The 15,972-nt window shown below is 45.2% G+C and overlaps 1 protein-coding gene across 1 annotated transcript in view; it reads left to right on the top strand.

Moving 5' to 3' along the window:
* The window catches only part of LOC111655510 (titin-like), a 174,811-nt gene that overhangs the window by 106,249 nt on the left and 52,590 nt on the right, over positions 1-15,972 (top strand). The window contains 27 exon segments of the mRNA XM_087174153.1: positions 53-200; positions 332-494; positions 918-1,069; positions 1,332-1,628; positions 1,961-2,260; positions 2,833-3,147; positions 3,233-3,381; positions 3,577-3,727; positions 3,838-4,119; positions 4,220-4,522; positions 5,093-5,395; positions 5,865-6,146; positions 6,424-6,611; positions 6,726-6,837; positions 6,989-7,291; positions 7,823-8,131; positions 8,595-8,876; positions 9,044-9,343; positions 9,685-9,978; positions 10,079-13,048; positions 13,171-13,491; positions 13,649-13,933; positions 14,125-14,430; positions 14,563-14,726; positions 14,839-15,076; positions 15,295-15,570; positions 15,669-15,968. Of these exon segments, the coding sequence (XP_087030279.1) occupies positions 53-200; positions 332-494; positions 918-1,069; positions 1,332-1,628; positions 1,961-2,260; positions 2,833-3,147; positions 3,233-3,381; positions 3,577-3,727; positions 3,838-4,119; positions 4,220-4,522; positions 5,093-5,395; positions 5,865-6,146; positions 6,424-6,611; positions 6,726-6,837; positions 6,989-7,291; positions 7,823-8,131; positions 8,595-8,876; positions 9,044-9,343; positions 9,685-9,978; positions 10,079-13,048; positions 13,171-13,491; positions 13,649-13,933; positions 14,125-14,430; positions 14,563-14,726; positions 14,839-15,076; positions 15,295-15,570; positions 15,669-15,968 (9,493 nt within the window).

Genomic DNA, 15,972 nt, shown 5'->3' with positions numbered 1-15,972 from the left:
ATGCACTATTGCTGCTCACGTGTGAAATCTGACCCTGATCTCGTTCTTTTAGGTGAACACAGCCTGTGCTTCTCAGTCTCTGGTGGTTCCAGATCTGATCGGCGGTCAGGAGTACCTGTTCCGTATCCGCGCTGAGAACCGCTTCGGGTTTGGCCCCTTTGTTGAGACCACAGAGAGCGCCAGAGCCAGAGATCCCATCCGTATGTTTCTTTTCTTTATCTTACAATAATAAATTAGTTTAGATCTAATTTTTATGTTTTGTTATTATTAAAAATAACGTCCTTTCTTCTTATCAGTATGTGATCTCACATGTATCCATCTTTGTCTGCAGATCCCCCCGATCCTCCCACGAGGCTGAAGATCCAGAACGTGAGGAAGGGCACCGTGACTCTGACGTGGAAGGCTCCAAAGAACGATGGTGGTTCACCTGTCACCCACTACAGTGTTGATCTGCTCTGCTGGGCTGCCAGCGGCGAGAAGGAGTCCTGGAGGAGGTAACACTTAAGTCCAGAGGCCTAAATCGGTCCATTTGGTAACTGAGACTCAGTCTGGGAACTGAGTCAGGCCAGATCCAAGTTATATTCTACTGCATCTTACATCAGGTCTCATCTTCTTCAGGTTAATTTTAGATTGGGATCCAGTCTCTCCGCCATGTTTCCCATCTCCCTCTCTACTACTGACTGTTGAGGAGAAAGTGCAAAAAAAGGATGGAAATCATCCTGATATCATTTTAATTTAGTGAACACAAAATATGAACCAGTATCTTAACCTGAAAGTCCAAACAGAATAAATTATGCACGAGACCGTTGTATATTCATCAATGCAAAGCACTAATGAACTGAACAGTCTTTCTGTTCCTGTGTGTTGTTGGTGGGTTTGGTTTTATTAGCAGTTAAATCCTCTTTGCTGTCTTGCAGGTGCAACAGGAGAGATGTGGACACCACTACTTTCAAAGTGGAGGATCTGACGGAGGGAGACGAGTATGAATTCAGAGTAGTGGCGTGGAATGAGGCTGGACACAGCCGACCTTCATCCACCGCCGGACCCATCCTCATCCAGGACCAGACCTGTAAGACCAGCACTCAGTTTCATGAAAGACACTAAAGAGTTGCATTATGGGAAATGTAGGATCCAGTGTTTTTGAACTAAAAGTCAATCATCTCAAGGTTTTTTAGCTGAGTTTTGAATTTGATTTCTGCAGGTTTCTAATTAATGGTCTTGATTATTGATTAATCATAATATTTGCTTTTCTTCTGTTAATTTTAAACAGGATTTGTTATGATACACAGAAAGAGACCTCACGGCTCCCTATTCTCTTGTTTGTCTTGCAGGTGCTCCATCTATTGAGCTGAAGGAGTTCATGGAGGTCGAGCAGGGCAGTGACATCAGCATCGTGGCCAAGATCCGTGGCTGTCCGTTCCCCACGCTCACCTGGTACAAAGCCCCGCCCCACAAGTCTGACAACAAAGTGGAGGTTCAGTATGACGAGCACATCAACAAGATCGTATCGGACGACAGCTGCACGCTGCTCATCCAGCAGGGCAAACGTCCCGACACTGGCCTGTACACGCTGGTGGCCTCCAACAGCATTGGCAAGGCCTCCAAGGAGATGAGGCTCAATGTGCTGGGTACGAACAACAAGACCAGAGCTAACCGCTAACAACGTTTTACTGACTGAACTGAATTATGATTAGATTTGTCTGAAAGCAGAGACTATTATAAAGTGAATATCAGGGAACTTTGTGATGACACTGAATGCAACTGTTAAATTAGCGAGATAACAATGACAAAACAGAATAATCAGAATGAAATAAACATATCACTTGAAAACATGGATAGCATTGTTAACACATATTAAAAAGACGCTTAAAGACGAACATAAATCATTGTAATTACAGTCGAGACTCACCTCAGGGATTTCTGTCCATCAATAAATGTGTTGCTCCTCTGTGTGGTTCAGGCCGGCCCGGTCCTCCGTCTGCTCCCATTAAGTTTGAGGAGATCGGGGCCGAGAAGATCACGCTCTCCTGGCTGCCACCGAAGGACGACGGGGGCTCCAAAGTCACAAACTACGTCATCTGGAGGCGGGTGGCCAACAGGAAGACATGGGTGCCTGTCACCAATGAGCCCAAAGAGCGGATCTGGACAGTGGAGAACCTGATGGAGGGACACGAGTACGTGTTCCGCATAATGGCCCAGAACAAGTACGGAGTTGGAGAGCCGCTGGACAGCGAACCCGAGGTCGCCCGAAACCGCTACAGTGAGTGGAGCTGTTTGTCACAGATTCTTATTTACTGACAAAAAGAACGTCCAATGACCTAAATCTGTATACTGATAGTGAACTGATAGTGATGCTGCTGGTAGTCTGGGGGTCCCACACACAAATGTAATATAAGTACATATATAGAATTTCTTTATATTACACATGTACATATTAAAAAACATACATGTAAAAATTATATATGAAACTAAGTTGGAACAATTTCCTATATTGACATGTATGTATGTATGTATGTAACTGTATATCCATCCCAAAGCCTGTCCATATATGTATATGTATTATAAACAGTTGGGTGCAAAAGTCTGAGACACTTTCCATGAATGGTAATACATTTCAATATATGTGCATATACATATTTTACTATGGGTATTTCATATATGTTACAAACTTCATCACTCTTGATATAGGGACATATATATCATATTTCATTTCTGTGTGTGGTCTCTGGCTGAAACTGAAGCTGAAACTGTTGCAGTTGTTTGGTATGCTACAGCAGATAGGAAATATTTTACTCCTCTAACCTTTGATTCTTTGTGTCCATCCTCCTGCAGCTGTCCCCGGTCAGTGCGAGAAGCCGACAGTCACCAATGTCACCATGGACTCCATGACAGTTAACTGGGAGGAGCCCGAGGACGACGGTGGCACGCCGATCACCGGCTACTGGCTGGAGCGTAAGGAGACAACGGGCAAACGCTGGACCCGTGTCTCCCGCGACCCCATCCGTCCCATGGGCATGGGCGAGTCGTTTGTGGTGAGCGGACTCATTGAAGGCTCCCAGTACCTGTTCAGAGTCTCCGCCATCAACGCAGCGGGACCTGGACTTCCCAGCCCCCCCACGGACCCTATCTTTGCAAGAGACCCCATCTGTAAGAGTTGCATTCTGAAATCATACAAGTTTGCGTTTTTAATTCACACAGCAAGATGTTAACTACTTGTCATCCTCTCCTGTAGCTCCGCCCTCTCCTCCAACACCCAAGGTTTCTGATTGGACAAGGTCCACAGTGGACCTGGAGTGGATCCCTCCTCTGAAGGATGGAGGCTCCAAGATCATGGGCTACTGGGTGGAATACAAGGAGGAAGGAACAGAAGCCTGGGTCAAGGTGAGAGGAAACACCTCACCTGACATGGTTTCATTACCCTACAAAATAAAAGTCTGATAATATAAGTTTAATCAACTGACCTGTCTATGATAAGTTTTCATCAGTTCTTGAGGTTGAATCTTCACTTTAACCTTAAGAAAGTGTACTTTATGTGCTGAAGACTAACCTTGGAAAATGAATGTTTGTGATTTTCAGGCTAAGGAGACTGAAATCCGTGGCACCCGGTTCGTGATCACTGGTCTGAAGACCGGCGGTCAGTACAGGTTCAGGGTAATCGCCTTCAATGCTGCCGGTAACAGCGAGCCAGGCGAAGTCCCAGAGGTGCTCGAGGTCAACGACAGAACCAGTGAGTTGGTTTGAAAGTCTCTCGAGGCCTTATAGACTCTTGTGGTCATTATCCACCAGTCAAGTCTTTTTAGAACAAACAGACTGTAATGTTGAGTTTCTTCCCCTCAGTTGCTCCTGAGGTCGACCTGGATGCCTCAGTGAAGGAGAGGATGGTGGTCCATGCCGGTGGTGTGATCCGCATCATTGCCTATGTGTCAGGCCAGCCGTCCCCAGAGGTTACCTGGAGCAGAGATGGAGCTGCACTGCCTCCTGAGGCTCAGGTGGAGACGACAGCCATCAGCTCATCTCTGGTTATCAAACCCTGTGCCAGGAAACACCTTGGCGTCTACACACTGACTGCCAAAAACGCTGGAGGGGAGAAGAAGAAGAACATCACAGTGGAAGTTCTGGGTGAGATACTGTTGTCATAAAAATAAATCTCTTAAGGATTTGAAAACAATTAAAAAAAATTATATTTCTTTTTACCAAACTTGGTTGTGTTCTCCCTCAGACGTCCCTGGACCTGTTGGTATCCCCGTCACCGCAGAGAACCTGAGCACTGATTCCTGCAAGCTCAACTGGTTCTTCCCAGAGAATGACGGTGGCTCTCCCATCAGTAACTACATCGTTGAGAAGCGAGAGGCCGAGCGTAAGGCCTGGACTTCAGTCTCCTTCACCGCCAGCAGACAGAACGCTATAGTTCACGGCCTCACCACCGGAAAGTCCTACTTCTTCAGAGTGGCTGCTGAGAACGCAATCGGCCTTGGACCCTTCATGGAAACCGCCTGCGAACTTTTGGTCAAAGAGCCCATCAGTGAGTTTAGTTAAACAAACATGGTGACTCTGAAGGTGTGAACGTTGATTATCACTTATAACTGATAAAAGTCAGAATTTTTATGGGAAAAACGAAAATTCTGAAATGTCAAAACTTCACAAAAAAGTTTAGAATTTTTACAAAATTGTTAAATTTCTTTTTTAAAGAGTAACATTTTGGAACAGTCAGGGTTTTGAGGAAAAAGTCAGTAAAGTCAAAATTTTAGGAGAATTCAAGATTCTGACTCATTTTCATTTCCAACATAAAGTTCGATTTTTGACAAAATTCTGAATTTTGAATGCAAAAAAGGTAAGAACTTGAATTTTCATTGAACAAAGTTAAAGTTTTGATAGATAAAGGATTTTGGAATCAAAGAATTCTTGCTTTTTGTTATCCTTTGTCTTCCTTTTTTCTTTTTATGTTCTTCTACCTGTCATCTTTTTCTGTACTGTCATCTGTCATCTGAAATTAACATTATCCAACAGTTGAAGTTTGCAGACAACAAAATTAAATTTGAACAGAGAATTACAAAACTAAATAAATAAAAAACTGTGTGTTTGTTTCTCTCAGGTGTGCCAGACCGCCCTGAGGAGCTGGAGGTCACCAAGGTCACCAAGGATTTGATCAGCGTCACCTGGAAGGCACCCAAGTATGACGGCGGCTCAGAGATCACCATGTATATCCTGGAGGCACGTATGATTGGCAAAGACAAGTTCACCAGACTGACAAAGGAGAAGCTGATGGACAGGAAGTACACCTATGACGGTCTGAGGGAGGGCGACACCTACGAGTTCAGGGTCATCGCCGTCAATGAGGTCGGACCCAGTAAACCATCATTTTGCACCAAACCAATCACCTGCAAGGACGAACTGGGTGAGGACATGACCAGCTGTCTTGTCTTTCAGATCATTTGTTTGAAAAACTTACTCACCTACAGAGACTTGAAATACCGGTGTTCTGTTTGGAGTATAGAGGTGGCCTCAGAAATACACAACTGAAAGTGTTTTTAACCCAGTATCATCAGCAAAAAGTGAGACGTAGGTAGATAAAGATGCAGAAACCAAATCACTGATTTAGATGAGGAATAGGAGAAGACATAGAATAGAATATGTTTAGAAATAGTTTGCAGTGAGGAATATAAGTAGAAAGGCATTGGTAAGTCAAGCTATTTGATCCATGATTTGTTAATTTCTATTAAGTTGTAATATGCATTCCACAACTCCAGAAATACACCAATCCCATATTCATGATTGATCAAAGCAGTATAAAATAGGAAAAAGTAGAAACAGCAAGAAAATACTCAGTGTATCATTTAATCTGAATCTGTGTTCCGTTCTTATAGAGCCACCAACCATTGAACTGGACTTCCGGGATAAGATCATCATCCGTGTGAGTGAGAGCTGCCTCCTGCAGGGCCGCTACACCGGCAAACCTTCTCCGTCCATCGTGTGGTACAGAGACGACAACGAGCTGAAGGCTGACAAACACATTATGTTCAAGAACACGCTGACCACCATGTCACTGGGCCTGATGAAGGCAGAGCGCAAACACAGCGGCAGATACATGGTGGTGGTGGAGAACAGCACTGGATCCAGGAAGGGACTCTGCAACGTCACTGTTGTCGGTATGTAGACTGAAAGTTGTGGCTACAAGCTGGTATCATCAGAAAAAGACGTTTTGCAAATGCAGCAACTCAAAGATTGATTTAGATCAGAAATAGAAGCGTTCTAAGAAAAGTAACTGTGCCATCCATTTACATTGTTCACAGCTGAAGCAGCCTGAAAACCCCAAGTGAAAGCTTCTAACTGCAAGCTCTTCTGAATTAGGCAGGCATTGGTTTGATCACAACATAACAGATTCCTTATTTTGAGACTTTTTTGTTATTTCTTTCTTCCCTGCAGACCGTCCAACTCCCCCTGTTGGCCCAGTCGTATTTGAAGAGGTGCACAGGGAGTACATGGTCATCTCCTGGAAGCCTCCTCTGGACAGTGGCGGCGTGGACGTCTCCAACTATATCATTGAGAAGAGAGACACCAACAGAGACATCTGGACCACAGTGACATCTGCCACAACCAAGACCACATGCAAGGTGGGTCCAGATAGTTTGTTGGCCTGAGTTTAGTCAGCTGTGATGGTATCAGACCTTCAGTGGAAGTGGTTTGCAGAAGTCCGGAGATGTTTATAAGTTGTTTTTTCTTCCCAGATCCCCAAGCTGACAGAGGGCAGGGAGTACATCCTGAGGATCTCCGCTGAGAACATGTATGGCATCAGCGACCCACTGGAATCTGAGGAGATGAGAGCCAAAGATCTGTTCAGTATGTTCTACTCACACCCTGTTCAGACACATTTACTTTTTTAGCTCTCCTAAATGAATTTCAAATAAATTTCTGAATTTAATAAATAATTTTGGATATATTGGAAAATGATCCCCTATAACCAATGTTTGCCCCTGTGGCTCTCCTACAGGAGTCCCTGAGGCCCCTGATATGCCGACGGTCAGGGAAGTGTATGCCACCAACGCTCTGGTGCTATGGAACCGCCCTCGCGATGGTGGGAAGCCGATTACCAACTACATCCTTGAGAAGAAGGAGCCCACAGCCAAGAGGTGGTCCAGAGCCACAAGAGACCCACTGTACCCGGCCACTCAATACCGAGTCCAGGACCTTGTGGAGGGCTGCGAGTACGAGTTCAGGGTGATGGCTGAGAATGAGCTGGGTACTGGAGACCCCAGCGTCCCCTCCAAACCCATTCTTGCAAAAGATCCTATTGGTCAGTATGACACAAAGTAGTCATTATCATTATTATTATTATCATTACTACCCTTATTTATATTATTATATTCTATAGCTTGTTTCCTAATGGCGTGTTACGTGCTACTGAAGTAGTAATGTTTATTTACTTGGAAAAACATGGTTTTCCTTGTACATAAAAAAGATTAAATTCAGTATTCAAGTATTTGCATTTAATTTAATTCAAATTTTTGATGATTACTTTTGTATTACTATTTGTATTGTCAACCATTAAATGATGGCTATATAGCTTCTTTTAACTATATTAGCATAGATGTTTACTATTTATGTTCAGGTGTGTTTATATTTGCAGTACAAGATACATTTCAGATATTTATATATTCAAACATTTAAAAATCCTACATCAACAAAAATTATACAACTAAACTAATACTAATACTCTATAAAATAAAGTATAATATTAAATGAAAAAAATGTCCAACAGTTTACCAAATAAAATTTCTAATCACCCGAATAATTGATTGACATCTCTGATACTTTCCCTTCACAGTGTGCCCCAGCCCTCCAGTCACCCCTGAGGCCTACGATAAGACCAAGGACACTGTCAGCCTGAAGTGGCAGATGCCCCGCCATGATGGCAAGGGCCGGATCTTTGGTTACATCGTTGAGTACCAGAAGCCTGGTGCCGTGGAGTGGGTTCAGGCCAACGAGACTCCAGAGCAGTGCCCTGATCTCCACTATGTGGTGACGGGCCTGACCGATGGACAGGAGTATACATTCAGGATCTTCACTGTCAACGCTGCCGGCAGATCTGACCCTGCCTATGTCAAACAGTCCATCAAAGTCCACGACAGACTGGGTAAAGGATCCATTTGTAACTCTTCTGTTTTTTTGTTATGCATTTCATCCAAACTCCATGACATCAGGTTTTGAAGCACAAATAGATTTTTACGTTTAGCTTATCATAATGGGTTTTAAAAAACATTTCCAAACACTATAATTTTTTGCTAATATTATATACAATAATAAAGTTTTGATTTGCTCTTAGAGAGGCATTTCTGTGCCAAACTGCAAACTTAAAACTGATGAATATGTATTTTGATGAATTTATACATATAATTTGATTGTAGTACTGTTAGTACTACATTCATTAGTTAGCAACTTGGTTGTTAATGTAAAATGTGTTTATGGTCATTGTTCTCATAGGCAAAGTCACTGCAGAGTTTCCACAATACCAAAAAAAAAGCTGGTTTGTTGATTGCTTTCACCTGGAAAGTGGACATCACTAAATGTAGTGAATTTGCTTCCATTTTTGTCCACAGAGGAACCAGAGTTGCTGCTGGACGCTAACATGGCACGTGACCACCTGGCAATGGTGGGAGCTGACATCACCCTGAGTGCCACGATTAAGGGTGTTCCGACACCCACAGTTAGCTGGAAAAAGAATGATGGAGACGTTCCATCTCACATCACTGTTGCCGTCACTGGCACCGGCAGCAAAGTCTTCATTCCCAAGTGTGTTCGCACGGACTCCGGCAACTTCACAATCACTGCGGAGAATGCTGCTGGAAAGAAATCTGCAACTGTTGCTGTGCTTGTGCTGAGTAAGTGAAATGTCCACCAAGTCAAAAATAGGATATCTTCAGTTTTTAACAAATAAAAACTGAAAACTGTTGTACTCTATATGTACATTAATATACAGCCAACCTTTTAGAAAAATCTGAATTTAAAATATATATGAATTTTACCCACTCACTTTTGTCTCCACCAGATAAGCCTTCTCCTCCCAGAGACCTGGTGGTCTCCGAAGTGACCAGCGAGTCTGCCTACCTGACATGGAAAGCTCCCGAGGACAATGGTGGTGCTGTCATCTCCCACTATGTTGTACATAAGAAGGACGTGGCTGCAGAGCAGTGGGTTCCTGTCGCTCCTGCAAACAAGAAGCTGAGTCTGATGGCCATGTACCTGATGGAAGGAATCCAGTACCTGTTCAGGGTGGCTGCTGAGAACCAGTTTGGCAGAAGTGACTTTGTGATGACCAAGACACCCATCAAGGCAATTGATCCTCTCTGTGAGTAAAACTCATACGTGTATAATTCTTCTTTGGAAAATACAGATTTTTCATGATTCTGTGTAAGTTGTGGAGCCTCTAAATTCTGAATGCTCCATGCGAATTGGCTATCCACAGTGTCATTCGTAAGAGCGTTTTCCAAATACTTGTCACAACAAAAGAAAGACATTATGGGAGGAGTTAGAATAAGTGCCAGTGATCAACAGTTACTCGTTGGGTTTGCTAAGGTTTGTCCATTGCCCTATGCCATCAATGTTCAGCGTTTTAGAAACTTAATTAAAGTTAAAATTTAAATCCGCCAAGAATCGTTAATTAATTACCCTTTCTTGGACGCCCCTCAGATCCTCCTGGCCCACCAAAGAACCTGCACCACACTGATGCAGACAAGACAGAGGTGTGGTTGGCATGGCAGTGGCCTGACCGCACTGGTGGAAGTGAAATCACTGGCTTCATTGTGGAGCACCAGGAAGAAGGCCAGACTGACTGGGTCACCTTCAAGACCGTGAGTAATAACCACGCCCATGTCACCGGTCTGGAGGAGGGCAAGACTTACCGCTTCAGGGTGAAGGCTCAGAACGCCATTGGTGTGAGCCGTCCAGACACTAGTGTCCCCATCACCTGCCAGGAGAAGACATGTAAGACACATGATTCTTATGGAGTTGTTTCTTATTGCAAATACTGTTCCTATTTTAATTTAAAACATAATAATACTGTTGCTGTTTTGTTATATTTCAGTGCCACCAACTATTGAAGTTGATGTGAAGCTTATAGAGGGTCTTGTTGTCAAAGCTGGCAGCAATATTGTCCTTCCTGCAAAGATGACAGGCATACCCATTCCCACTGCTAAGTGGATGACAGATGGCAACGAGATTGCATCAGAAGGCCACTATCACATTGAGTCTGCTGGATCCTCAACTATTCTCAGTATCCCTGAGTGCAAGAGAGGAGACACTGGAGAGTACATCCTCACTGTGTCTAATCCTGCAGGTAGCAAGACTGTCGCCCTGCATGTCACCGTTCTGGATCTTCCAGGTCCACCCATCGGACCCATCAATATCTTGGAGGTCACTCCAGATTACATGATGATCCAATGGAGGGCACCCAAAGATGATGGTGGCACGCCCATCACCAACTATGTGGTGGAAAAGAAGGATGTGAAGAAGCCATGGGAGCCCTGGTCTGTTGTTAGCTCCAGTGGCACCAGCACCAAGGCTAAGGTGTCCAGGCTGGAGAAGGGCCGTGAGTATATTGTCCGTGTCCGAGCAGAGAACAAGATTGGCATTGGCGCTGGGCTTGAGAGTCCTCCCACTGTTGCCAAGCACATGTTCAACCCTCCTGGTCCACCAGGCCTGCCAGAGTGCTCTGATATCACAGAAAATGCTGTGACAGTACAATGGAGCCTGCCTGAATACGATGGAGGAAGCCCCATCAGCGGCTATGTGATTGAACGCAGAGAAATGACAGGGAAGTGGATCCGTGTCAACAAAACTCCTGTGCTGGACCTCAGATACAGAGTCTCAGGCCTATTTGAAGGCAACACCTATGAGTTCAGAGTATTTGCTGAGAACATTGCTGGTATCAGTGAGCCTTCTCCCACCTCCGACCCCATCAAGGCCACTCGCGCTATCACTAAACCTGGACCCCCTGGTAATCCTAAACTGAGGGACTGGAGCAAATCCTATGCTGACATCTGCTGGACAAAGCCTACAAGAGATGGTGGCAGTCCCATTCTTGGCTATGTGGTTGAGGCTCAGAAGACAGGAACTGCCCAATGGGACAGAATCAACAAGGACCTCATCAAGATGTGTGCCTACAGAGTGCCAGGCCTCATTGAAGGAATGGAGTACAAAATTCGTATTAGGGCCACCAACAAGGTTGGAGACAGTGAACCCAGAGAACTGCCACAGACCATCTTGGCAAAGGACATCCTGGTGCCTCCTGAAGTTGTTGTTGACGTGGCATGCCGCGACTCTCTAACAGTCAGGGCAGGTCAGATCATCAGTTTGATCACTAGGGTGAAAGGCAGACCAGATCCAGAGATAACATGGACCAAGGATGCCAGAGCTTTGTCCAGGGATAAACGCACTGAAATTAATAACAACTACCCTCTCTGTGAATTGGTAATCAATGAGGCAGTCAGGTCAGACTATGGTAAATATGCAATTATTGCCAAGAACAGTAGTGGACAGGCACAGGCCACAATTATTGTCAATGTCTTGGACACACCAGGAGCTTGTCAGAACATAAAAGTGGCCTATGTGACTAAGAACTCCTGCATGGTGTCCTGGGAAAACCCTGAGGACAATGGAGGCACTGAGATTACTCAGTACATTATTGAGTCCCGTCAGCCCAGCCAGAGAGGTTGGACAGTCGTCTCCAATGACTGCACCAAGCGCCTGATTAAGGCTCCTCTTACTGAGGGTTGTGAGTACTTCTTCCGTGTCAGTGCAGAGAATAAGATTGGTGCTGGTCCACCTACTGAGACCAAGACACCTGTGCTGGCAGTTGATCCCATTGAGAAGCCTGGTGAACCCATTGACTTCCATATTTCTGAGATTGGCAAGACCTTCTGCTTCCTCAAGTGGAGGAAGCCAGACTATGATGGTGGTAGCCGTAACCTGGGTTATCATGTTGAGAAGAAACCAAAGGAGGCTGAGGAGTGGGAGAGGCTCCATAAGGGTGCCATTAAAGAGACTTACTTCATGGCTGACAGGTGCATCGAAAACCAAATCTACCAGTTCAGAGTTCAGACTAAGAATGAGGGAGGCGAGAGCAACTGGGTGACAACAGCTGAGGTCCTGGTTAAGGAACTGCTTGTCGAGCCTGAGATCAAGATTAAACTGGATGGAACCCTTGTGGTCAAGGCAGGAGACTCCATTCCTATTGAAGCAACAGTGAAGGGCAAACCCCAGCCTGATGTCAAATGGACCAAGGATGAGAGCACAGAGGAGATTAGGAAAGGCCCCAGGCTTCAGATTGAAACTGGTGCTGACTTCTCAAAACTGCTGCTTACCGGCGCCAGGCGCACTGACAGTGGCAAATATGTTATCACTGCCATCAATAGTGCAGGAACCGGCACTGCTCATGCCAAGGTTAATGTACTGGATAGACCCGGTCCCATCAGGGATCTCAAGGTGTCTGGTATCACCACCGACAGGTGCCATCTAGCCTGGGAAATCCCAGAGGATGATGGCGGCTGCGATATCTACAACTACATTATTGAGAAATGCGAAACCAAGAGAGGAGTCTGGTCAGTCCACTCCAATGCTGTCATCACCAACAAAGCTAAAGTTACTCGCCTTATTGAGGGTAATGAGTATATTTTCAGAGTTCGTGCTGAGAATAAGATGGGTCCTGGTCCTGCAGTGCAGAGTGGATCCATTGTTGCAGGCACCCAGTTCAGTGTACCTGATGCTCCTGAAGCACCAGAAGTCACCAAGATTGCCAAGGAGGAGATGACCGTGCAGTGGTCAGAGCCAGAGAAAAATGGAGGCAAGCCAATCACAGGTTATCTTTTGGAGAAGAGAGAGGAGCATGCCGTTAGATGGTCTCCTGTCAACAAAGATCCAGTCCCTGGAACGCGTTTCACAGTTACAGGACTCTTGCCCCTCCATGACTACCAGTACAGAGTCAAGGCTGTCAATGAAATCGGCATTGGTAACCCAAGCAAGCCATCACGTGCCATTACTGCCAAGGATGCAGTTGGTATGTAACAAATAATAATGTTTACATTGTGTGTAATATTTGTTAATAAATGTAGTTCATATGATATTGCTATAGACAAAATCCATAGATTCATGTTCACACACCCTTATGTCTTCTTACAGAGCCTCCTGCACCTCCTACCAACTTGAAGGTCATGGACAGCACCAAATCAAGTGTCACCCTGGGCTGGACCAAGCCTGTATCTGATGGTGGAGCTCCGCTCATTGGCTATGTTGTAGAGATGAGAGCACAGGGCTCTGCCAAGAAAGGAGATGATGGTTGGAAGAGGTGCAACGTAGCAGCTCAGCTGGTCGTGTGCGAGTTCACGGTCACAAGTCTCGATGAGAAGCTTGCGTATGAATTCAGAGTGTCGGCTCAAAACCAGGTGGGCATGAGCCTGCCCTGTGACCTGGAGGGTGCTGTGATCCCCAAGGAGATTCTAGGTGAGGAATTCATCAGGTTTTTATGGCAACCAGATGGTATCGTAGGTTTACCTGGAGTGTGTGTGATGATATTGTAACGTGTAACAACTATCAGGTCCCATTGATAGGATCTGTACTTGTGACATCAAGCTGACACCTGCACTGTTTCTTCCAACAGAGGCACCAGAGATTGACTTGGATGCTAGCCTGAAGCAGGGACTGACAGTGAGAGCTGGCTGTCCCATCAGGCTTTGTGCCACCATCAGAGGCAGACCACCTCCCAAGGTAACTTGGAGGAGGATGGGAATCGACAACGTGGTCAGGAAGGGAAAGGTCGACATCATTGACACCATGACCTTCCTGGTTATCCCCGACAGCACACGTGACGACTCTGGCAAATATTGCCTGACTGTCCAGAGCCGTGCTGGAGAGAAGGCTGTGTTTGTCAATGTTCAGGTTCTTGGTAAGTCCCGGTTCTCTTTGAGTAATGGATATGTATAACAAGTATACAAGCACAACTTTGTTGCAGTCAACAATCACAGAAAAGGGCTTACTTCCATTAAAATGCCATTTTCAGTTCAATCAAAAGAAATAACAAATGAAAATACAAAAACAATACCAAATCCAAATGTCATACTCTGTTTTTCCTGACAGACACTCCTGGACCTGTAATGAATCTGGAAGCTACCGACATCAAACAGACATCTGCTATGCTGTCCTGGAGTCCTCCAGATAACAATGGTGGCAAAGAAGTCACTCATTACATTATTGAGAAGCGCGAGATTGACCGCAAGACATGGGCAACCGTCAAGGCCGAAGTGGAGAAGGATAAGGTTCCCTTCAAAATCAGCGGTCTGATGCCAGGGACTGAATACTACTTCAGGGTCACAGCTGTCAATGAGTATGGTTCTGGAGTACACAGAGTGACACCCACTTCCTATATGGCCTCTGATCCTGTCAGTACGTATCATGTCTTAATCACACAATGTGACACCAGAGCTAGTACACAGCTTACAGTTGCTCACTTTGCTCAGTTGTCTGTTTTTTTTTTCATCAGAAAAACTTGAACACCTGTCTGATTTCCTTCTGCAGGCAAGCCAGATCCCTGTGAAAAGATTGAGGTTCTGGAGATCACTAAGAACAGTGCAACGGTCGGCTGGGTGAAGCCTTTAAGGGATGGTGGTGCCAAGATCGACGGTTATGTGATTGAATACATAGAGGTCAAACCTCCTCCAGAGCCCCCAGCACCTGTGGAGGTTTGTCATGTGATTAAAAAATACCCTAACCACATGGCCATTTTAAAAATATTTATGCTCTTACATAATTTTGGAGTTCAAGCTCTAATCTACAACGCTCAATTTGCCACAGGTTCCAGAAGGAGAGGAGGCTCCACTGCCACCACCTCCACCTCCAGTGGTAGTGGAGGAAGAGGAGGAGCCTGAAAAGGAAGTGTGGAATGCTTACACCACAGTGAAAGGTTTGACAATCAGCATCAGCGGCCTGAAGGAGGGCAAGAGGTACAAGTTCAGAGTGGCTGCCAAGAACATCATGGGCATGAGCTCATTCACTGAGACGAGGGAGCCAATCGAGATCAAGGAACAAATGTGTAAGCTGTTATGTCAGATTAGTAACATATCAATAAGAAGTAGTTTTAGCTTTTATCCAAAGATAGGCTACTTTTGAAATAACAAATACTGATGATTACAGTAAATTGCAGTACTTTAAGATCCAGGGTTAGTCCTAAATGTAATCACCATTTTTTATGTTAAGGTTGTTCTCAGCTTACCAAGATAGTCTCTGACATTATTATGTCTGTGCCTGCAGTGGAACCAAAGATTGTTATGCCAGAGACAGTGAGCGCCAGAGCCGGAGCCAAGCTCAGAGTGGAGGCACTGGTTTCTGGAAAACCTGCTCCAACCTGCAAGTGGATGCGTGGTGAGAATACAGTAGTCCCATCCAGTCGTCTGGCTGTGCACCAGTCCGGCAACCTGTGTGTCCTGATCATCAAAGATGTGTCAAGGACTGACAGCGGAGAGTACAGCCTGGTGGCTGAGAATAGCTCTGCGAAGGTGGTTCAAGCCCTGAAGATCATCATCAGAGGTCATTGTCACCCTCAATAAGATAATATGAAAAAATTTAATTTACATTTTGTGATTCAGCATGGAGAAAATAACTTAGCTGACTTTTCCGTGTTTCAGACATCCCTGGTCCTCCTGAAGGCCCTGTGGAGATCAGCGACATCGACTCTGATGCCTGCTCCCTGTCCTGGAACAAACCACTGGAGGATGGAGGCAGCAATATCACCAATTACGTAGTGGAGAAATGCGATGTGACTAGAGGTGACTGGGTGACGGCCGTCTCTTCCTGCTCAAAGACCAATTGCAGGCTTGGAAAGCTTATTCCTGGGAAGGAGTATGTATTCCGCATCCGTGCTGAGAACCGCTTTGGTGTATCAGATCCCATTCAGTCTGACAGGATGGTTGCCAAGTTCCCCTTCGGTAA

This window comes from Seriola lalandi, unplaced genomic scaffold, assembly GCF_002814215.2.
Source record: "Seriola lalandi dorsalis isolate HSWRI2012SDOR001 ecotype SW California unplaced genomic scaffold, Sedor1 jcf7180002054321, whole genome shotgun sequence".
Taxonomy (NCBI): Eukaryota; Metazoa; Chordata; class Actinopteri; order Carangiformes; family Carangidae; genus Seriola; species Seriola lalandi.
Note: the sequence above shows the minus strand (reverse complement) of the source record. Positions and strands in the feature narration are given on the sequence as shown.